General features: G+C 38.6%; 2 protein-coding genes across 3 annotated transcripts; one reads left to right on the top strand and one right to left on the bottom strand.

The window, feature by feature from the left end:
* Positions 1-2,573: 2,573 nt before the first annotated feature.
* Positions 2,574-6,138, bottom strand: rps6 (ribosomal protein S6). Its single transcript, XM_036564763.1, has 6 exons — positions 6,061-6,138; positions 5,332-5,463; positions 4,579-4,789; positions 4,207-4,353; positions 3,116-3,273; positions 2,574-2,724 (listed from the first exon to the last, which is right to left on the bottom strand). The coding sequence occupies exons 1-6, from the start codon at positions 6,064-6,066 to the stop codon at positions 2,629-2,631; spliced, it is 750 nt and encodes a 249-aa protein (XP_036420656.1). The 5' UTR covers positions 6,067-6,138; the 3' UTR covers positions 2,574-2,628.
* Positions 6,139-6,670: 532 nt separating this feature from the next.
* On the top strand, positions 6,671-24,362 carry LOC118804216 (alkaline ceramidase 2-like). Of its 2 annotated transcripts, XM_036564778.1 has the most exons (8): positions 6,671-6,957; positions 7,940-8,054; positions 12,533-12,674; positions 15,391-15,528; positions 17,696-17,833; positions 18,400-18,577; positions 23,823-23,928; positions 24,273-24,362. In XM_036564778.1, the coding sequence occupies exons 1-7, from the start codon at positions 6,850-6,852 to the stop codon at positions 23,847-23,849; spliced, it is 846 nt and encodes a 281-aa protein (XP_036420671.1). In that variant the 5' UTR covers positions 6,671-6,849; the 3' UTR covers positions 23,850-23,928; positions 24,273-24,362. The 2 variants fall into 2 exon arrangements, with proteins under 2 accessions (XP_036420671.1, XP_036420673.1); XM_036564780.1 differs by lacking the exons at positions 23,823-23,928; positions 24,273-24,362 and having other exon boundaries at positions 18,400-21,533.
* Positions 24,363-24,638: the final 276 nt, after the last annotated feature.

Here is a 24,638-nt window from a genome sequence, read left to right as displayed (position 1 = left end):
ACTCAGACTTTAGCAGAGCTCATTAACACTGAGATTAATAACTGATCATCACATTGATTTATCAGTCTACTCAGGCTTTAGCAGAGCTCAGTAACTCTAATAACTGATCATCCATAGGGGACCATCAAAATGAAGTGTGACCAATACACTACATGTCCAAAGTAACCATGGTGCCCCTCTAATTAGTGAATTCAGATACTTAACGCAAGTGAACCCACTGCGCTCACATAGCTTGTATACCCTCCATAGAAAAGCATTTCTAATAGAAAGGGACTGACATTGGAGTTACACTAATGCAAGCTTGGTTGTATTTATTGGTCCATACATCAGTGGCTAGGCTAGCAGTTCGGACTGGTTGACACCACAGGGATTCCCAATAATTCTATGATGTACTCGTGTAATGCACCGAGTAGTACAGTAGTGCAAAGACACTGACAAATAAAAAGATGAAAACAATATAAAATCGTGAGTTCCATCAAACAGCTAATGCTGAGGGATGCAATGCTGTGCTGCAAAAGAATGCATAACAAATGACAAATTAAAACTCTAGTTTTAGGCTGCAATGCCCCTCCATTTAATAAGGGAATGACTGCAGGTGTTTTCCCTAGTGGCTGGAAACTCCACTGTAATGTGGGGGTACAAGATCTCTCCATTCACTGGCATGAACACTTGGCAAGCTTGTGTAGAAGACTAATGCAGCAGTGCTATAGTGGATGAACTTTTCATACTCTGTGAGTGCGCATGCTGATGCTCAACTGTAAGAGCTGGGAGGAGGAGTTTGTGGACATCGGTGCCGCCTGGGGTAGTGCTGAAAGATTAATCGCTTTAATAATGAAATTACAATTCGAAGGAGTGCAATTCTCAAATGCCAAGAGCTGCAATTTTAATTTTAGCCCATATTATCAACAATAAAGGGCCTCATTCACCAACAGTTCTTCTTTTAAGAAGAAATTCCTTTTTAAAACCCACGTATGCAGCTTTCATGAAGATTCTGACATTCACCAATGTTTTCACAGACCCAAGCGCACTAACTCTGTGGTTAAAGAACACATCATGAATCTGACATAGACTTTTTAGGGCCTTTCTTAAGAACACATTCAAGAAAAAACGTAGGAAGATACTGGTGAATGAGGTCTAATGCCTCCAAGTGGCAAAACATGACCTAATAATGAGTTAGACCAGTCAGAAGCAGCCAAACACCAATGTGCTGTGGCATCACAACCACAACTAACCTGCAGTCTGGCATTCTATGTTCAACATTCAAGCTTCAAGCAAGAAAAGTGGATCAACTCCTATTCCTGGATAAAGTAACAGGCCTGGAGCTTCATTTATAGAAAGTAATCGCAATTTGATATTTCCTCCCAAGTCGTTCAGTCCTAGCCTGGGGGTGGAGGGAGGGAGAGAGAGATATGACACAAAAGTCAACAAGCAGTCACTGCAACCCTAAAACCTCTGATTCAATATGGTCTTCTGAATAGTCATAGGTCTATGTTGCTTATACCCCGTATGTAGCTGGATGCATGTAAAGATATTAAAGAACATCATGCATTTTAGAAAACCAGGGGCGCCCTAATTATGATTTTTCTTTTAAAGTCTTTAAAAAAAACACAACTCACATGAACTGTACTAGCGTACTGGTTTTCAATCTGTGGACCACAGCCCCCCCAGTGGCCTGTGGTGGTACTGCTAGGGGGACCTTATTGGCCAGGCTAAATGCATGGCTGATGAAGATGACAGATACTTTTAGTGCAAATTTTTTAATGAAATGGAATTCATCCATAATGTATCAACAGCTGCACTCTTTCAAAGGATAGTTCTTCAATGGTCCTTTATTAAAGGCAGTGATTTTATAATAAACAATCTCAAAGCATACATGTTTTTTGCATGATCAAATAGTTACGTTGATAGTTGAATATGGATCTTTAAAGAACCCTTCAAAAATAGTTCTATGTAACACCAAAAAGTGCTCCAATATTATTAGATGTCAGTGAACAGAATTTTTTCCAGACATTTTTTGATGTTTGTTGTGACTCAACACTTGTGCAAAATTTGATGGGCTACAGTGTTATGTTCATTTTGCATTTTAAACAACTGGATTGTAAAAATGTTTTCATGGGCCACATAAGCTCTTGTAGTTGGTTGTGTAGACCACACGTTGTAAAAGGCTGTCCCTGACCACTCTGAACAGTGATAAAATACAGGTCTGGAGTGTAATTATGAAACGGCTTTAACCAAATGCCAACTCTACCCATTTACAATAACAAAATTTGCCTTCTGCTGCCACCTTGTGGCCAAACGCTAAATTTCACCCTTTCTGTTCACTTCAGCAGGTTTTTTGGAGGAAGCGCTATTGTTCAATGCAGACGTTAATTTCTAGTTCATTATACCACTTTTCTCATATTAACGTTACAAAGGCAACAACTCAATGTGGGGGTTGGCAAGACCGATTTCTGTTATGTAGACTTCTAGAAAAAATCTGTTACACTATATTTTGTTTTTATTATACTACAATCACCAATTATAATAAGTGGAAAGTTTCTCAAAAAAGGAAAAAGCAAATAAAGCCAGACAGCTTGGTATTCAGCACAATTTTGATTTTTTATTGTGATGTACAAGGGGGGGCGAGTTTTACTTCTGGCTGGACTCGGACTTGGACGCAGAGGCTCTCAGGGAAGAAAGGCGGCGTCTCTTGGCAATCTTCTCGTGACGCTTATCTCTGGCCTCCTGCAAAACAGAGGAGAGACAACAAATGAGATTTGTTTTCAATAAGATCAACAAAAAAAAAGCACCAATAGGGCTACCAAGTACTAAACACCAGCCAGCAGTTAGCCAAATGGAAACCGAACACACATTTTATTCCTTTAATTACACTGACCCTTTTTAACCCCAATTAAAAGTGTCTGGACAGGGTAAAAAGAAATGCACACAAGTTAGTTCCAGGGCGGTCAGAGTCTAGCATAGCTTGACTGCTCTAGCATCTGAACCTAGCAGTCAACTGATGAAGCTGTGTATAAACAAAAAACTACAAAAATTGTCTTTGACTCTTGTCGTCTAGGAGCCCATACATTTTTGACCAATAGCCCGTGAGAAAGCTCCAGGCTGAGTGAGACCGTACCTTCATCCTCTTGGCCAGCAGCTTGGCGTACTCTGCGGCCTCCTCCTTGTTCTTCTGGGTGCGCTGCCTCTTGAGAGCAATGCGTCGGCGCTTGTGCTGCAGCACGCGGGGGGTCACCAGACGCTGAATCTTAGGGGCCTTGGTCCTGGGCTTCTTACCTAACCAGGAGGAGAGCAATATTTAGATTCATTAGAGCTGGTTCATTAAATGTTCTAATACTAGCATTAGAAAAGCCCATGAACTTCATTTATAACGACACCTGCAGAATTCAACCAGGCATGTAGTGTTTAATGATGCATCAAAACCAGCAGAGTATATTATTTCTTACTGTTAACAGCAAAATTAACCTGCTGTAACTTATGACAGAGCAATGCAGTACAACCAGCCACAGTGTGAAAGGTCAGGTTGTTATCCGGTTAGCAGCTCCCCTGTTGCTATGGCATCACACTGTCCCCCCTTTGAGGCTACTGGCCAGCCAGAAAGGGTCTACTGGTGTGCCTGAGATACCAAGGTTTACACACATTACGAGTGTTACCTTTTAGGCGCTACTGTATCATTAACATGACAGTGGAAGTACTTATTGACTGAAGCTCTGAACTAGGGCTATTACGATTGATCAATGTTTAAAAAAATCCATTTAAATTTTTCTTTCTGATGAATTTACAGTGATGAATCAAATTTGCATGACACTGCATATTTAAATTCTCCTACTGAACTTTCTTAAAGCAAGTAAGACTTGATAGACACCCACTTAAATGCAGTAGATTTGGTCACAGCTGGACATTTATGTCTTCCTAAGTCACTGTTAAATAAAGTAACTGAGTATTTGAAAAGCAATGCAGAGTAGTTTGTTCAATTAAATTTCCACTGTCTGTAAACTTCAAACTAACTTTCAGGCTCACATGTTAACATTTGTTCCTTTTTGACCCCAAATATCAGTCTCATTTGCAAAAAAAAATCCTCTTAATCTTGTGAGTTTCCCTCTTCAGCAAGCCTCAATCTTATCAACCAACAACACAAAAAAACTCCAACAACCATAGATGTCCTCTACATAGAGCGTTAATACAAAATCTTGGCCAAAGCAACCTCACCTTCTTTAGTGAGAGGTCTCCTGACCACATACTGTCTGACATCATCTTCCTTGGACAGGTTGAAGAGCTTGCGAATCTTGCTGGCTCTCTTGGGGCCCAGGCGACGAGGGACAGTGCTGTCGGTCAGCCCGGGGATGTCCTTCTCACCTACAGAGAATAATGAGGCTTTGAGGAACAAGGTATTCCAAGCACATGGAATCTCTACTCCAAAGCATTTAAAGGCTTTAACAGCTTGATGTTTTCTTTTTACATACGAAATACATGTAAGTGACCTTTGTCAACCTTTCTTTGTCCCTAACTCAAATGAGCATTAAACATTAAACAGTGCAGCAAATCTGCACTCAATTCCAAAACTACATCCTTTCCACTTACCTTTCCTGACAATAACCAAGTTGAGCACGCTGAGGTTGGCATCAACGATGCAGCCGCGAACGGACTTGCGTTTGCGCTCACCAGTACGACGGGGCCTGTAGCAGGAGTGACCCTTGCTAAGTAGCAGACGCACACGCCCATGGGTCAGGACACCCTGTTTCATGGGGAAGCCCTGCTTGTCATTGCCTCCACTGATGCGCACAACATAGCCCTGGGAATAAAAAGTTAACCAAATCAGCAAAGAATAAACTTTCACTACAGTAACCCAGCATACAGAGTCTTTTTAAGAACACTATGTTCAAAAGTATCCGGACACCTTTAAATTCAGCTACCTTGAGGTGCTTCCATCACATGTTCAACTGCACATACACAGCTTGTATAACCTTCACAGGGATGCAGTGGCAATTGAATGAGATGCTGTGGAGCAAGTCTACGGTCAACCTTCCCAGTGCCAAGCATCAACTAGAGGGGTATAAATCCCCCAATGTTGGATTGTGGAGCAGCATCCTCTGGCGAGACTGAGCGCCATTTGGGATGAGCTGGAGTGGCATTTTTGATCTAAAACTAATCATCCAGCATCACTACCTGACCTCACTGATGCTCCTGAACACAACCAGATTCTCACAGCAGTGCTACATCATCTAGTGTAAAGCCTTCCAAGAGATTTTGGAAGCAAAACAGAGGGACTTTAGAAGAAACATAAGATGTGAAGACACCTTTAAATCTTTGACATGTAGAAAAATGTAAACTCACCTTCCACTCATCTCCCAGAGGGTCTGCAGGGACCTCTGTGGCCATGCGCTTCTCGTAGAAAGTCCTGAGCTTGCGCTCATCATCAACCTCAATAAGCTTCTGACAGCCAGTGGCAGGAAACGAGATATTGAGCTGTTAAAATGAAATAAGACAGCACAGTGTAGGTTAGTGAGAAGTCCTTATATAGTTCACAAGCGAGACATTTTGTATGAGTAAAACCAGCTGGCCACCTTAAATTCTCTTTTCCTACAAAGATAGCCATTCTTAACATTGGACTGAACCCTCCAACCGCTCTTACTCGGAGTTTAAAGCGAGGCTCAGCTTTTGAAGTTATACTCACAGGCTAAAGTTTCATGAGTATGCTAAGCTAATTCAACGCGTTGCAGAGCTAATTAACCTATTTTTCGCCGACGTAACGACCAAACGCTATCGGTTATTCTAATAAACGCTTTAAACGAGCGACAGCCACTCTTTGTGGTTATTTCAGCGCTATTCAACACAATTTAACACTCGCACGTTCCCTCTTCAGGCTCCGCCATGTTTATCTGAGTAGCCGCTCTGCAGTTGCGAGTCTGACAGAATCAACACTCATCCTCTTCACTCGCACAGAGATCGGAGTTTTATAAAGACGAACGGACATGCTTAAAATGTACACAGTGTGATTCTGTGGATATTTCTGTGGCAGTTTTAAGTTAAAATACGTAAAAACGTCACTTCTTTGGTCCTCACCTTCATTTTGGAGGACCGTCTCAACCGGAGTCCACCACGAAAAAGAGGCCGGATATCCGCCTCGTACTCTCACAAAGACACTTAAAGTATCGCGAGGATTCGCATCGCCTCACGGCATGATGTGGACTTTTTTTCTCCTGATTGAATTTGTTGAATTTATTTATTTATTTTTAACGCGACAACATGTATTATTTACCAATAAAGAGCTGAAGAATGGTATCAAATACACCAAATGAGAGTAAATAGTCAAAAAATCAGGGCTAAGAAAACCATAAAATGTCTAGAAAATGTTTTCATCAAAAAAACAAAAATGTTGTAGTATATATATATATATATATATATATATATATATATATTTTAATTGAGCAATAAGTCAAATTAATCAATTTAAGGTTTTCTTTCTTTATTTATTTATTTACTTACTTACTTTTACTTTTTTTTTTTTTCATTTTATTTCTGACCAAAACAAAAGGCGTCAGTAACAGAGCCTGAGGCTGCGGTCAGGTTTTTCTCCCAGTGACTTTTTGACCGGTCGCCCGGTTTGTTGTGGAGCGTGTGATAAGAGGGGCCGGGCCTGGTCACGTGAGCACGCGCCGTGTGTTGTGGCTCGCGCTCCAATTGGATTAAACGAGAACCGGGAGAGAAGCGGCGCGCGAGTGAGCGCGAGTGTCGCGCAACTTCTGGGGTAAAAAAGCCGTTAGAATAAAAAGAAGCTGTGAGGTTCAAACAGAATGCGGAGCAGCGCGTGGAGCTGAGCGGGAGTTCAGCGCGTGAGTGTGTGAGTGAGGAATGAGCAGACTGAGACTGTGGGAGCAGCTCCAAGCCGGCACCTCGGAGGTGGACTGGTGTGAGGGCAACTACCTCATCTACCCCAACATAGCGGAGTTCTACAACACGGTCAGTGCAGGTTCTCTCACAGGTTCTTCTCAGCGTAACGCAGACCGGTCGAGTTAGAGACCAAAAACAGCTGTTAAAAACAGCTTTCCCACTGTGGATAGTGTCTCCCTGCCATTACCTCAGGTGGGTCTGAAAGCCCATTCCTGTCAGAGACAGGAGAAAAAATCACCTGTATTTTCCTGTTTCTTGGCAGCATGTCAGTTTTGGCTTGATATGCAGAAATAATGACTTATTTTCTCAAAATAGTGACTTAGAATTTCGAAATAATGACATTTTGTCAATACTTTCGCATAGTATTCGAGATAATCACTTATTTTCTCAAAACTCTCAACTATACTTACTATCTCGAAATAATGACTGATTTTCTTCACATTTTGACTGTGTTGAAACAATGAGCTGTTAAATTTCATGAAAGAAAGGCATTATTTCGAGATGCCAAGTCAAAATTTTGAGGTACTATGTCATTATCTTTAGACTCTGAGATAGTAAGTCAAAATTTTGACGTACTGTTTTGTGTAACAGAGAAGGAAGGAATAAAAGACCATTATTTTCTCTACATGGCAGGAATGGGCTTCCAGTAATGAGTAAGTAATAAAAAAGTAGACTTATTTTTTGACAAAAATGGGCACTTTGCAGCCACATTTTGAAGACAGAAAAGATAACAAGGTCTATCACAGTTTAGCGCCTTTTCTATCCCAACACACGTAGCTACAAGCTTAACATTTGCTGCTGTCGTGTCAAAACCGTGTATCTCCGTTTTATGTTGTGTTTCATTTTTTGACATGATTTGAAAAAGGCAGTTGTTCCTTATGTTGTATAATGTTTTAAACATTTTCCCTTTTTGGAGATCCACCTTACTTCCCTATTGCCATTAACATTTACTTAGCATTCTGTCATTTTAAGTCATCAGTGATGTTCACATGTGTTGATATTGGTAGATGAGTTGCTCATAATGTTTTCCCAATGAAATTTGTCATTTCAGATCAGCAATGTCTTGTTTTTCATCTTGCCACCCATTTTGATTGGCTTATTCCAACAATATGCTACACATTATAACCGGGGAATTTATCTCATATGGGCCCTGCTCATTGTTGTCGGTAAGTGAGCCTTTTCTCACTTTGTTTGTTCGACTTTTAGTAAAAAGGTTGCCGACCTTGCGGTTTTACTGAATTAACTGACCACTTTTGACTAATTTTGTCTGCCCTGTTTTGGTCTTAGAAAGCTCACACTGCGGTATAGAACTACTGTGTTGGCTTTTGTCTTACATTTGCAGAATGGAGATGTTGAGCATAGACTAGTAGGTCAGTAATGGGACATTTTTCGTATAGCCAAGGTATGCGATAGTTCTGGGTGGCTTCTGCCTGTCACTAGAAGGCCGGACCCCCTTTTTAAGTGAGGTTGGACTGTCATAGGACTGAGGAACGGGGAGGAGACGGGGTGGTGCTGGGGATTGCGAGACCTTCGTAACAGGAGACGGAAGGTGATGTGAATTTATAGGGCGTTAGATTGGAAGGAGGAGGGGTTTCAGGCATGTTCCTCCTCCCAAACTTCAGTTATTCCATAACTCCATTTAGAATCAAACATGTGTTTTTAAAACAGATATATGTAAATAATCTCTGTTCTGATTGGCTGCCCTTGTATTGTGTCTCATTCCAAAAGCAGCGCAGGGTGGAACACCCATTAAAATTTTAATACGAATGGATGGGGCTATACTACAGTACACTAAAGAGAGGGTATAGGAACACACTATGTGGACAAAAGTATTGGGACACACCTTTTAATCACTGAATTCAGATATGTCAATCAGTCCTATTGGGTCGCGTAAAGAGATCACTGAATTTGAGCATGGTGCTGTAATTGGATGGGGTCAGTTTAGGGAAGTCCCTCTGCTCTTCTGGATGAATGGCTAAATTTCGCACAGAGACACTGCAAAATGACCCTGATCTAAAGAGATTCAAACAGTGTTTCACTTTACATTGTAACTGGATCGTGACTGATCTGAAGAAATGCGGAAAAATGCTGTGCTTTCACAGCCAGGCAGGCCAAATTCAGGGGCATTTGTCTCAAATGCACAATAAGGTACAGTTAGTGGTACACTGCGCATAATGATAATATATAATAATGAATTATAACCATGAGTTAACTCTGCTTGACTCAAATTTAGTTTTCCTAACTCACGTTTTTTTCAGCACTTGCTGTTCAGTTGAAGCAAGTCTGTGATGATGGCCATGTTAAGGCCTTTGTACAGGAAGGTCAGACTTTTTTGGAGTCTTGTCTCTTCTGTCAAACATTGTGTTCAGACTTCTCTTAGATGGAGTTGATCTTTTCGCAAACTTGAGGAGTTCATGCCAGCTCGAGTGCCGAGAAAAAAACGAGACATACCAAGTACTAAGAAATGCTGAAATTCATGTTCAAATTTCAAGCGTTCTGCTTTTTATTCAAACTGTTTTCTGTACTGTACTTTGGTCCAACCCCATTTCTTATTTTTACCCCTACCTCTTGTTTTCGAGTGTCACCTTGCCACTTGGAACTGAGTTACAAGGTGTGATGGTTGAAATCTTCCCCTATGAAATGGGACAACCTTCAAATAAAGAACATTACTTCATTCACAGGCTACTAGTGGTGCTCTGTAGGCGACCCTGCCAGTCTGCAGTGACAGCAGAGGAGGGTAAAGTTCAGCAACCTCACTGCTGGAGTTTAGTTACATTTGGGGAATCAAATGACTTCAAAGAGGGGGGACAATTATTGATCACCAACCCCAAATTCTTCGGTGATGTAAAGCTGAAGTCAGCTATTCGCCTAGACGTGAACGTGCAAAACGGAAAGGGATAGGGTGAAGAGGTAGAAGCGAGAGGTGAAATGGGTGAAAAGTTAGACATGGACTCATTGTTCATTGTCCACAGCTGCTTTTAAAGGACATTATATTTTTATTTTATATTATCGTACTAAAATAGCACTAAACCTGACCTCCATTTAAATTACTTTCTGCAGTTTTGACTGTTCTTTTACACAACAAATTGGGTTCCTCCTCTAAAGAACCACAATGCAGCCTCTAGTTTTACCAACTATGAGCTTCTTAAAATCTTCTTGCTTCTTGAGCTCCATTTGGTTGGTACAGAAGTGGAATTTATGCAGATAACGCTGTAACTGTTGGAGAGGTTTTCCTTAGCGATATCATAGCCCCCCCCAGTTTCCTTAGATAGCAAATGCATTTCACAATGCATCTGTTTTGTCTGATAGTGACCCATACTGTTGTTATGCAAAGCATGTGTATACAGAAGTGAAGGGCGGCAACGAGAGTGCAAAGAATGTCATACGTTTCTGTCCGTTTCATTATGTCGGGATTAACAAAGGGTGGTGACCTCAGTGCTGTAGTAAGTTGTTGTATATCGAGTGACAAGCACTAAACAGACTCTACAAGACAGTCACTATGGTTAATCTCACCAGCACGTAAACTGTGACTCTGTTCAGTTCATCATTAGTTGTCGTCTCCCTAGTAACTTTTCCAGATTTGTCTGCTCCTTTTACATTATGTTTAGGGCTATTCTGTTCAGTGTATTGAAGGGACACCCGTTTAGTTTGAGCTGTGATTAATAAGAGGCGTCACCTCCTCTTTCACCCAAGCTATAATCCGTCTAGAGCAACAAGTCAATAGAGCTGTCAGAGCTCTGTACAAACAAAGCTGCCATGTTTCGCATAGCATGACATGACAGCAGTGGGCGTGTAAGATACAGGTGGGTTTTCTGCATAACTTCCAAGAAGTATCAACTGAACTGATTCTAAACCTGAACTTTGTACTTTCCACATTGGTAACATGTCTTCTAATGTTGTTGTCATTAATTAAGATAAAATCAAATAGACGTAGTTCAATGATGCTTAATTTAGCTCCGAATGTAAAGCCTCAGTGAGTTTCATTCGTCTGATTAGCACAAACAATTGTGAAAAGAGGCCTCCTGCCCCACTATAGGAGCAAGACACCACCCTACCTTGGGTAAGAAGCCCCCCTCATGAATCCCTGAATCCAATTTGTCATCAGTTTTACAGAATGTGTAATTTACGTCACATTTGTAGTTTGCACTTTTTTAAAAATTGTGTTATTAATCAAAATACAACACACATCAATTTGGACAAATGATGAAAAAATGAAAAGAGTTGAAATGTTGACTTTGTTCGTTAATTAAATGGTTGTTGTAATTATATTACTTGTATTGTGATAGTATATAAATTCATTTAGTGGTATTATTCGTCTTATTATTATTTAACATAATTGTTTAGTCAAACTCATCTGTCATTTAGTCAAATGTTGGCTAAAATAAAATGTTTGCCTAATTCTGGCTAATGATCACTGTAGCTAGCATGCTAATGCTAGCTAACCAGTAAAACTTCAATGTATTTTTATGATGAAAATCTGACTAAATAATATATCAGGGGCTGTATGCTAAGGGGGGGGGGTTTGCACCATATCTTGGGAGCCTTAGAGGTCTAACTTTACTTCACACTTTCACTTCAAAATAATGTTTTTTTTTCCCTTTAAAACCAAATCTGTTGTTGTCTGCATGACCCTGCCTTAATCATAAAGCAACTTGCTAGCTTTATGTTTTTACACATTGCCAGTGTACATAGAGAGAATGAAAAACTTTATTTTTATATATATATTTTTTTACTTATGACACGCTACCTTGTCTTTACATTCACTGACAAGATATTCTGTGTAATAGTGTCTCTCTACATCTCTTCCAATGTCTCGTAATTGCTAGCTGGTAACTGCTGTGTCCGATTTGATAACATTACAGTATGTTTTATTACTGAAAATTTTCTCTCTATGGCTGTGAGAGTAGGTTATTTGGCAACTTTCTGCTGGGCCAAATCAAACGTCTCTAAGGAATAACTTTGGCCTGTGGGCCCCACTTTGGGTATCCCTGTCCTAGATGGTCAATACCACATGACAAATATCTGTTTCGTTTTTGAAATTGTAAATAAACAGGTTTTAGTGTTTATTTGATAGAGCTGCTATTAATCTTTGCAGGGGACATTGTAAATAGCTACTTTTAAACAACATGCAGACAACAGACAACGAGTAGTAAATAAACATATTACTTCTCTTTTATTTGTGAATGTTAAAACATTTACAGCATAACATTCACAGATAAATCATAAAAGATATGTGTCTCATCTGAAGCTCCTTTGTTATGATTGAAGTTCCTGAAATCCCTGCCAACAAAATAATGCCTCATAAACATCCTGCCTCCAATCAGATGAGTCTCATTCGCTGCCTAGCATACTTATAGATTTACAATGAATTCCATAAAAGGAGAACGATTGCTGATGAAAAAGACACTTGCACAGTGTAATCATATTTAGTATATTCATTTTTAGTATATTATTAAATTATAGTATAAGTATTTACTTTTGTGAACTGTTGGGTAGAATTGTCGTGAGGATCACATTCTGTCTAATAGTCCTTGATGGCTGTTTCCCTGTAGATTTTAACATTTTTCTCTGCTGTATGATTAAAGTTACACAGGAATAATGTGAACTGTAATACCAATTGTTCATAATAATGTCCCTGCCATAGGCATTGGCTCAACATACTTCCATGCTACGCTGAGCTTTCTTGGTCAGATGCTGGATGAACTGGCCATCCTCTGGGTGCTGATGTGTGCTATTGCAATGTGGTTTCCTAAGAGGTACCTGCCCAGAATGTTCCAGAAAAACAGGTAAGGACATGCAGACATACAGGCAACAAAGAGAGCTTAATTAGCCCTGTTAATTGTATTGTATTGTAATTTTAATTGAATTAAAAATACAAGTTAACATAAGCTGTCCAGCTACTACCATGGTGAGTTTATTTATCACCAAAGTATCGTTTACAGGCAAAACACCACACTGATGCTGTCAATATCAGTAAAACCAGTAACATTAGCACTGGGGGACGCCTTCAGGAAACCACATTGGACGGTGCTCACAAGAAAACTATGGATAAATCAGAAAACAGCAAACGAACTAAACTAACAGCAAAGTGGAAATCTCCAGTTCCCTTCAAAACAAGACGTAATGTAGCTATGAGAGAGAGGCTACAGCCACAGAGGAACATGGAATACGTAGCCACTGGCACTCTCAATGAATACTGCAAACTGCATTCACTGTATGGAAATACATTTTAATATTCAGGTTCATGTGAGCCCTGCATTCACATAAAAATAGTATAAAGTGAGAGATACATTCTCATGAAGCGTTTGTCCATAACTATAACAATTTCTTTTTCTTTAAGGTCACATTTAATCAAAAATATTATATAGAATAATCTATAAAAAGATAATCTATATCTACCTACCTACCTACTTACCTACCTACCTACCTACCTATCAATTATTATCTATAATCATTTCCAGCTAGAATTTCAGGCATGCCTTGTATCTTAAAGGGGAATTCCTTTGACTTTCTGCATAATTCAGTCACAGATATGTAAACAGAGTCATTCAGGGGGTTTGATGTGAAATACCTCATTGTGGAAAAAACTTGCTGAAGCAAATATAGCCATTTTATTATTATTTATCCAAAAGCACTGAAACCACTGTGAAATAGTGGTGAATCTGAAAAAGGCTACCATTGGACTATTTTGCCTTGAAACACCCTGCTTCTACCTCTCCACGCTCTGTGTAATTTAAAAGTATGTTTTAAGCAGAAATCTTATCTCTGTAAAATTCTTGTAGAACAATGTCTCAGGCATCAGGCAGTGTATTCATAACCACTTCCTGTAATAACATTCTGTGAGGGAGCTTTTGGAGGCATTAAATGATTCAGACGTCTGGTTCCTATCACCACCACTGTGAACAGTTCTGACTCAGTAAGTTTAGAACAGATCATTTCACATCAAACCACTTTGAATGACTTTGTTTGCATCTTAATGAGTGCAGGAAAGTTAGAAAAATGGCGGAATTCCCCTTTTAGAGACTACATCAGGCTACACTTTGTCATACATGATATTGTGTAAGGTATCACTAAAAGCTTAATATCAGACTGCTTTTCCCTTGTATCTGCTCTTAGCTGATAACCTGTTGCTAAAGTAGTAACCCCTTCCCTCTGCAGCATTCAGCTTGTTGCCACCAGTTCCTCTGATCTGTCTGCTGAACTCTGGCTCGTGTGGCTTTTGGTCCACTTCTGCTGCCAAGAATAGTCTTGTCAGACTTATCGCCAGCGCTGCCCTAAGCCACATGGCAGACACTCATTCCACATGCCTTGAAATTTGCCCTTTGTAGCTGATCTAAAGCCAGTTTATTGGTTTGGCCATTATGTTCATGGTGACCGTTCATGTTTGGGAAGCTGTTTCTAGACCAGTGCTTTATAGCCTACTTAGACACAAGCAATCGAGGCTGCTTTTGGGACTGAGTTGTCCCACTGCAAATTTAGAAGAGGCAGAGCAGACCTTTCAGATGTCTATTTCTGAGTAGTGCTCACAAGGATGACCTGTAGCCTAGTAGTTATAAGACAATAAGGCCTCATGTCAAGATAGTGTATATTGTGTATATCATGTTCATGTATCATTTGCAGTATAGGCAACTTGATTTACACTTTTATTTTCTCAATTTTTCACTGTGGAGTGAAAAGTAAAAAATATATATCAATTTTTGACGTTTTTCACTTTTAACATAAATTGAAAGTGCATGTTTCTGTTTACATAGTGTGTTAATTTCATGATGAGTGGAACAAAAGAAATGGCCCAACATGGATTGAAAAAAAGTCTGGTTCCATTGACTTACATTAAAAGTAAAGCATGTTTTTTGTTTCTCCTGTAAAGTTATCACTTTGGAGATACAAGGTTTTGTTCCGACAGCAGCGATATGATTTTCTCTAATCCAAAATACAATATAATTAATCAACCAAGGCATGTTTGCAGTAAAATCGTGTAATGGAAGCTTTAACCCCACCACTTAGCATCATGCAAAAGTTGGGACAGTATGTGACAAAAACAGAAAGCAGTGATTAGTTAATTCTATTGGACCTGCATTGAATAGAAAACAGTACAAGAACACATCATGTGATGTCTTATCTTGTGAACTTCATTGTTTTTTATACACTTAATCCAAATTAGACTTTTAAAAAAAAGTTCAGAAAAGGTTGAGACAGGAGCATGTTTATGACTTAATAATCATTTGGAACTGAAGACAATTTTGTCCATTTGTCCAGTTTTGAAAGTGGAGGTTTTGCCATTCTTCCATTATACAAGTGTGCAGCCATACAAAGCCTATGTTGTGGTGTGTTTTGCTTGGTAATGGTCTGGATTAATTATCTTGTTTTTTTACTGTTTTTGTGTATTTCACACATTACTGCTTTCTGGTTTTATTTGCATTTCTCATATTGTCCCAGCAGTTTTGGAACTGAAGCTTGTATTTAGATATGATGTCAAACCATGGCTTTTTTGCCATTTGGCAGGTTTCACTTTAAGCTGATGGTTGGCGTGCTGTCTGGCGTCACCACGTGTTTGGCCTTTGTGAAGCCGGTGATCAACTCTGTCTCTTTGATGACTCTGGGCATCCCCTGCACGGCTCTGCTCATTACTGAGCTCAGAAGGTCAGAACACCCACCTTACTCCAGACATCACAAAAAAAGTAGCACATCACTTCAGATTCTATACAGTTTATTTACTGAAAACCCATGATATATTTTGGACATTCATTACCCCAAAAAACAGCCATATGCAACATTTTAGTCAGGTTAGATCTTTTATTGTTAACAAGTTAACAAATCCTCTCCAGAGAACAAACATTTTAAAGCACAATTACTGTTTATTTGCTCAATTTAACACATTTAGTGGAAAACACTTAGGACACATTTTATATTTTATGTTTTATATTTTATGTTTTTTTCCAATATGTTAAAATTTAGCAAATAAATAGAATTGTGCATGACAATTGGCAGAAAATTACATATTTAAGTTTGTTTCCTGGAGGGGATGTGTTAACTTATTAAAATCAACAAAACACGTCATTTGAGGGTACACGTGTTGACAGTACTGACTTTGATAATTAGGGTCTAAGATATATGGTGTGGTTTATTTCTACTGTATTAGTTCCATGCTAAATGGATGAAGGCAAAAGGTAAAATCTCAATACAATAATGATATTATACAAGATTGGAGGCAGGCTTCACATGTTTCAGTCACCATTCAAACGTTTAGAATCACTGTTTCCACACACACAAATCGAGATCTACTGTTATATATATTTATTAGCCCATAAATCAGTGGCTAGGCTAGCAGTCAGGATCGGTTGACACCACAGAGATTCACAGTGTGTAACACGCTTGCAAAGAGAGAACACTGATGAACAAAAACATGAAAACAATGTAAAATTTCTAATTCTCTTATACAGATAGGCTAAAGGATACAATTCTGTATCTTATGTCTGATGTATCTTATGTAGAATATAATGTAAAACTGCTATGAAGGGCCAGTGTCCGTGTGGTATACATTCTAACACTTAAATCAAATTGTTGATTTAAAAGAAATTTCGAGTGAAGACTCTTCTGTAGGATTACTTTCTACAGTTTTTCTATCCTCATTTCTCAGAACCCAGAACATGCTGCTTTTTCTTTTTGTTCTAGAGTACATTGACCCAGCATGATTATTCACTCTTATTCCCATTCCGCTCTCAAACGGATAACATGTTTTTTCCTTTTCCTCATCAGTCATGGCACAAGACACTCAGCAATTGACTGAGTCAGCCAGCTATTGTTTAGTTTGTTTTGGATTCTTTGGTTCAGCCTGTCGCTGTTGTGGATGTTGTTTATTTGTTTTTGTAATTCTGGAGAGTGGGTTAGAGTTCCTGTTACTGCAGCAACTGCACAGCCCTGTCCCATTTGGCACGAGGCCTTGCTTTAATGGAACAGCCATCAGTCACTTACTGTACTTTGCTTATCACAACTTCTTGAATGCTGATTTTGCTGGTTTGTCTTGTTTTATTCTTTACATCTAGAGCTTATTACTTAGTATAACCCCAGAGCTGAACTTATTAGTTATTTGTATAGTACTAACTGAATATAGTTTCATAGTAATTGCAGAATAATTCATAGTATTTACTCTCGATCCCCCTAGTTCTTGTTCTCTGCCTGTTTAATTAGAATATGCTAATAGTAAAAAAAAATAGTAAAAGGCAATAATGTACTATAGCACAGGTTCTCATCCTTAAGCAACTCACAGCCCATACAGCCAACTGCAAAAGCTTCCATGGCCTACAAGAAGATTGAACCGATATGATCATTTCATATGCAAACAAATGTAACACAAATATCAATGTAGCCAATCAAACTTCACTCCACTGCATAATCACACAATATAACAAACAGCAAAAAATGTACAAAAATTCTGTTTGTAGAAATTTATCCATGATGGATGAATTCCATGCGATCAAAAAGAGAAATGTTTTACATTGACTTGCACTGAAAACATAACAATAACTAGCTACGGTTGTATGCAAAACCCTGGTCAAATAACATGTGACATGTGGCTGATGCCCCCTAAAAATAGCTTAGCAAGGCCTGTTGTTACAGTCAAAGGTGAAGTCACCTCAACGGTTCTGTAGTTCTTTGTAATTGTTTATACTGCAACCTAGTGGACACAATTTATACTGCAATAAATCAACGTGAAAGTGTGGTGTTTTCATTCATCACTCATAAATGGCATAAATACCATTAAACTCTTGTGCAGATGATCTAATATGTGTGCATTTTCTCTATGTAGATGTGAGAACCCACGTGTGTTTAAGCTGGGTTTAATCTCTGGAGTCTGGTGGGCTCTTGCTCTTTTGTGCTGGATCAGTGACCAGATCTTCTGTGAGATGTGGTCCACTATCAACTTCCCTTACTTGCACTGTGTTTGGTGGGTGCAGTTTTGGATTTTAAATGTTGACTGCAAATTAATTTTTACAGATTAACTAACAACACAGAAGCTGTTAATGCTGAAAAGCTTTTATGCTGCTTTAAAGGTGAAAACCTGAGGATCCTGTTGTTTTACTGTTAGAAGTTAAAGTTATTATTGGTAATGACAAAAGCATAATTATGTAGGAATTATTTCTCACTTGTAGCTCATTGAAAGATGTGTAGACGTTCTGTCAGGAATGCAAATTCTAAACTTTCAGCGCATTTGAGTCTCTAAGTAGAGGAGAAGATATTGTACTCTGATCTGAATATAATGAGAAGTTATTATCCTGTATACTTATATATTTAGTATATGTGTGAGTAATTAATTAAGTAATGATTATATAATAAGTTATATAGCAAAATGACAATTATGACTATATGTTAAAATGGTTAAACATAGTTTATTATGTGTAATCACTTGTTTGATCATTGTTTATCTGTTGCTAATGTGTCATTCTGTATTACGATTGTTACACTGTGATTCTTTTTCATCTCTTTACCTGTAATGATCCTTCTTTTTGTCAGGCACATACTCATCTGTCTGGCCTCTTACCTGGGCTGTGTGTGTTTCGCCTATTTCGACGCAGCCACTGAGGCTCCAGAGAGAGGACCTGTCATACTGTTCTGGCCCAGCGAGAGGTGGGCCTTCATCGGGGTCCCATATGTTATGCTGCTCCACACCCCACGGAAATCCTCCGTCAAGGTGACGTAGAGGGTCAGGAAGTGCCACAAAGGGATATTTAGGTTATGTAAAGAGGGAATAAAGTGACATAGAGATGTCATAATATAATGAAGGCCTCCAAAATTGACCTGTCCATGCTCAACCCACGAAAATGCACTCTTTTGAAACTAACGTTACAAGCTTGGACAAGCTTTACAGTATTTTAGCAAAAGTCCCATTCAGAATAGCTAGTTTTAGAGAGTGTATTTGAAATTATATTTATTTTGTCATGCATTCAATGTATACATAGCGTATGCAAGGCTACAGCTAGCATTTGTTAAACCTTTGGAGGTTTAAATATTCTCGCCTCTGTTGTCTGTCCACAGCTGTCATAAATACCTTGAGTTTACTGATGTAGCTCAAGGCAACATATTGTTATGCTTTCTGTTTTTGCCGTAATGTCAGTAAATACGGCAAGAACAACACTGATAGTGGAACAGTGTTACTGACAAATCCTTCAAACTTCAGCCATGCTACAGCTGATAGTAGTGTAGGCTACAAAGTTAGCTAAGCTAGCTAGCCTTTGAATTTTCTATAAAGCCAATCAGTTATGGGTATCAGTGAAAACTTTGATTACACATACAAAAAAAATCCTTTAACTTCAGCTTGCTAGCAACATTAAAAATAGCATTGAACGTTAGGCTAAGCTTTTACAAGCTTTTACAAAAACAGCTATGAAAACAGTAGCTGTGAAAAACACGTTTGTAGAAGGAGCACCGATCTGTCACTTAACGTAAAACAAAGTTATCAGGCGACAGGTGGCCAAAAGGAGACAAAAGACATAAAGATGCTATACGGTGAATAAGGCTATTAGGTAACATAAGTGATTCTACCTCAGGCAGCCTCTGTGTCAGTGGCAAAGACTCCATTAGTGCACAAGTTTCCATTCAAAATACCAGCAGTTGTGGTGGAAGCCTGAGCTGCACAATTAATATTAAAAGCACAGACACAGCTGTCTTTGTTTTACAGCTATGATGAAACATACCTGATTGCTTTCCCAAAAGACATTTTTGAGGTATTGGTGCCAAATATTTTATAAACATATAAAATATGCATATATGTTTATTCTGAATCATTGATGAATTAGTGTGATCAATGCAGTCAATGCAATAGCATAATTTGATTTTCAGGATTTTATTTATGTACTGTACGGCAGTATGCCTAATGGAATACATATTGCACATAAATCAGATACAGGGAGAAGATACTCTTTAAGCTAAGGCTAGGGGAGTTCCATTTCTTTTAAATATCTGCATAATTTGGTTGTTAAGATGTAAATAACATTATTCTGGGTGGTTTGATGTGAAATGGTTTATTGTAGAAAAACTTACAGAGTCAGATTGCTTAACAGTGGTTGTGGCAGGATCGAGTGGTCACAATTTGCACGTTATTTACTATCCAAAATGACCAGCGAACCTACATATGTCTTCTTCCTTTTTTTTACGTTATGCTGGTAATGGTAAAATAACCACTTTGAACAATTTTGACTTTTGACAATTTTGGAAGTAAGTTTCTCTACAGTGGAGCATCTCACATCATATCACTCTGAATGACTTTGTTTACATCTCAACAACTGAATTATGCAAAAATAAAATTTTAAAAATTGGTGGAATTCCCCTTTAAGCTTTTGAGTATGCCTGTGCTACTATAAGCTTATGAAGACATTGCTTTTGTTGATGAACATATTTATATACCTTCTTATTATCTTCGTACATATGGTGTCACTTAATATTCTGATTTGCTGGTATTTTTAAGAGGGCTTTACATTTTACATGAATTTAAATAATTCATTTTCTACATATATACAAGTGCTTTAAGAAAGACATATCATAAGAAACCATCTATAATGTATGTCATATAAAATGCAAAGGTACATGAAGTTAATGGAGAAGTTGCTGAGTCAATGCAAATACATACATTGTGCAGTCACAGTAACTCCACATCCAAACACTTGATTCAACTTTGAGAGGAACTGTTGTCACGGTCACTCCAGGACTACCTCCAGGCTCATAGACTGCATGATATTATATTATGTACATTATTTTACATTTACGTCCTTGTTTTGTTTGAATGATGGCCACAAACCGTAATCACCGAATGAACCTTTAAATTGGGGCTTGACACATAATACTGATGTGACTTAAAAGGCCCATATCATGGAAAACTGAATTTTCCTCACCATTTTAAATGGAAGTGATGATGTAGTACATAAACACTGTTAAAGTTTCATAGCATGCAGTTCATTTCTCAGACCATGCAGTCCATATGTAGACACTTAGCAGCAAAAACATATATTTGCCTATTCAGCCTACAGCAGTTTAGTTCCACCCGTTTATGTTGAAGACTGCTTTTTGAATGAGGCACAGTGCAGAGCAGCCAATCAGAACAGAGCATATGTCATATGTATTTGCATATGTCAGTCTGAAAGGCACAGTAACAAAAATAGCCTGTTTAATTCTAAGGGAAAAAGAGAGGCTGGGAAACTGTCAATGTTCTACACCACTAGAAATGTGCTAAAGTACATTATAAACCAAAACTTTACCTCAAAACTCATACAGTAATGCCTGAGGCTTCAGGTAGCGTATTCATAACTGTTTCACGTAAAAGCTTTCTGAGAGGGAGCTTTTTGAAGCGTCTTCAGACGTTTGGTTCCTATTACTGCAAGTGTGAACAATTCTGACTCAGTGAACGGAGCATTTCACATCAAACTAACCTGAAAGACTAGATATGAAGTATTTCATTTTGTGGAAATTTTGAAAAATTGATGGAATTCCCCTTTAATAAGACAAAACTACTTCATCTACCAGAGTACTGACAGTTTGCACTTTTAAGACGAGAGGGAAAGTGACTTGCAAACATCCTGACAATTCAAGGATGTTTTTCTTCAGAATCATAAAGCACATCAGCTACTCCATATTATGTATTTTGAATGTATTTTGTATTTGACTATAACACTTAATTCAATAAATCACTGCTGTATTTTTCAACACAAATTGAGTTGTCATTCATAAATTGGTGATTTTCTTCAAAGCTGTTGTCAGTTGTTTTGGCAATAAACTTAGTAGGGCTAGACTTACATACTGACATTCATAGGCACATTGTCAGTTAGCCAGGTAATCAGCCTGTCTTCATTACATACCTCACTTTATCTCCATATGACATACAGTCCCTGTGCAAAAGTTTCAATGCCCCTGGTCAAATTTCATGTTTTGTTGATTTTTTAAGTAAAAATAAATAAATAAATCTTTTTACTATAGACAAGAAGCAACTAGGCTTTAGATTGACTGGCTTCGCAGTGTAAATTACAGGCCATCTGTGATCTAGTATGGATTTTTGTGGCCTCCTTTTAGGGTTAATATAGCGCATTAATAGCAAGATGATGAGTGGCGTTCCAATAAATTCAGCATTGCTGAAGTTGGTGGTTAGGGCGGCACGGTGGCGCAGTGGGTAGCGCTGTCGCCTCACAGCAAGAATGGCCTGGGTTCAATTCCCTGGCCGGACGACCAGCGTCCTTTCTGTGTGGAGTTTGCCTGTTCTCCCCGTGTCTGTGTGGGTTTCCTCCGGGTATTCCGGTTTCCTCCGGGTACTCCGGTTTCCTCCCACAGTCTGCGTGGGTTTCCTCCCACAGTCCAAAAACATGCAGTCAGGTCAATTGGACATGCTAAAATTGCCCCTAGGTGTGAGTGAGTGTGTGTGTGTGAATGTGTATGTCTGTCTGCCCTGCGATGGACTGGCGACCTGTCCAGGGTGTATCCTGCCTTCCGCCCAATGACAGCTGGGATAGGCTCACCGTGACCCAGAAGGATAAGCGGTTTAGATGATGGATGGATGGATGAAGTTGGTGGTGGTGTGTGCACTTGTTTAGTGAAGCCATACCTTGCCTTATATGAAAGGTTACAGTTAAGGATTTAAAGGTGCTGCATCTTTGTTATATATAGAAATCCAGTGAAATTGCTCTGATTTGTGAGGTCTAGTTCCCTTATCACTTTCAGATTTTCTGTACAGTAGCAAAAGAGGAGAAATACTGTAATTGATGTAGGGAAATTCATGCAACCTCTAATGAACCATATTTCAACGGAAGCTTTGGCAAACAGGCAGTACAAATTTCAAAGAGTATTTGCTTACCACCTTAGTCCTGCTTTGAAGTGGATGTCATTTCCTTAAATTCCTCCCGGAATGATGCGTATCAAGCATATTGTCCTCACGTTTCAAGCAGATTCCCTCCCACTGTCTTAAAGTAATACCTTACAAAAGAAGAGTGGATGTCAGAATTCATGACAGAGGGTTCTGAGTTGAGCCCTATAATGCCTTTCATCCATCATGTTTCCATTTGGACATCATGTCAACCCTGCTTTATTAAATACACAACACAAATAGCTTAGCAAAACAAGTATTTCCTGTACATGGTTTGACAAAGGAAATGTTTGCTGAAGACCACATGCTGGTCACATACGCCTGATGAGCTTTGACAAGCATATTTGAATACAGTGTGTTCCCACATAGGTTCAAATATGTTGCTTATGGGGCATTCCTATAGTCTTCGTGACAGAAAAAAACTGTTAATGTTTTCTTTATTTAAACTAGAAGAGCAGATCGTCTCACACTTTGAAGATCAGTGGATACTATGGATTCTGGAATATTGAATTAATCTATGATGATGAAACGTAGCTTGTTGAGGTGCTGTCGGTGCAGGAGTCCATTTTCTTCATGTGCATGGCTTGCAACGACTTGAAGATTTACACATTGTGCATTGTTTTCCTAGGTGTTTTGGCTGGACACCCGTCTCACCGCCGTCTTTTAAAGTTCAAAGTATAAACTTTGTCTCCTCTGCAGACCAGTTTCTGCTCCCGCCATGTTGAACGTTATAAACTTTTGCTATGATCCAAACAAGCATGGGCGAAACATACGTATTCTTCTATGTAACAAATTATTTACAGGATTACCCACCTGAGATAGAAATTGTATTCTGAATGGCTTCCCGGACTAGTCTAGTCCGATTGAAGTGTTTATACACATTTTTTTAATTTCTCTACCACTATCAATAAACGTTGTAACTTTTGCTCTGTGTGCTATGTATCCTTCTTTCATACTGACCAATAATGTAGTAGATGAATACAGTGAAATACATGTCAAGATTTCAATAAATATGGAAAATATGAAAGTGCTATGACAAATATTTTTAGACATGGTTTTTGTGCTGTGTCTCACACTCCGTCTGTCTTGTCAGGTGTGCAAGGGAGGGCTTTTTTACTGAATAAACAAACACCATAGGTCTACTTAGACATAGATACCCCCTTCATCTTTAGGCAGAGTGCAGCACTCTCTTGTGTGAGGTGAGTCATGGCTTTCAGCTTGTATACAATCCATTGATTCAATTTAATAGTATAATTGATAATAAATGTTTAGTTTTTAATGTGTGTATATATATATGATATATATATATATACACACACATTTAATGTGTATGTATATATGTATATATATATATATATATATATATATATATATATATATATATATATATATATATATATATATAGATAGATAGATATAGATATATAGATATAGATATATAGATAGATAGAGAGAGACAGAGAGAGAGAGAATATAAAACCCTTTTGCTAAGAGGATAGTAATTCACAGTGATACAAAGCCGTGTTTTGCTGTTCCTCTGCAGATCCAAAGAAAATGGATATAAATTTGTCACAGCCAGTACCTCATCAGCGTGTCCTCCCTACACCAAGAATGTACTGTTGCTAGCATTAAACATTGTTGATTCGACCTTGGCGCTGCCCAGTGTGTCATGGGCTTTATGGCTTTTAATCAGATGACCTCGCAAGACCCTGGAAACTGAACTCTTCTTTTTTAATCTTATTTGTTTGGACATGGTCTGTGTCCTTGTAAGGATTGATGGGTGCCTTAATGATGGCTTTTTACACAATCTGGTTTTAACTGTCTGTGATGAGATGGTGCATTTGCTGTGTCTTTATGGGCACCCAATATTACAATGCTGTGTATGTTCTGAATGCTATCTGGCCGTGGT

The sequence above is a fragment of the Colossoma macropomum genome, unplaced genomic scaffold (assembly GCF_904425465.1).
Source record: "Colossoma macropomum unplaced genomic scaffold, Colossoma_macropomum, whole genome shotgun sequence".
NCBI lineage: Eukaryota > Metazoa > Chordata > Actinopteri > Characiformes > Serrasalmidae > Colossoma > Colossoma macropomum.
The sequence above is the reverse complement of the archived record's forward strand: the minus strand, read 5'-3'. Positions and strand labels throughout refer to the sequence as shown.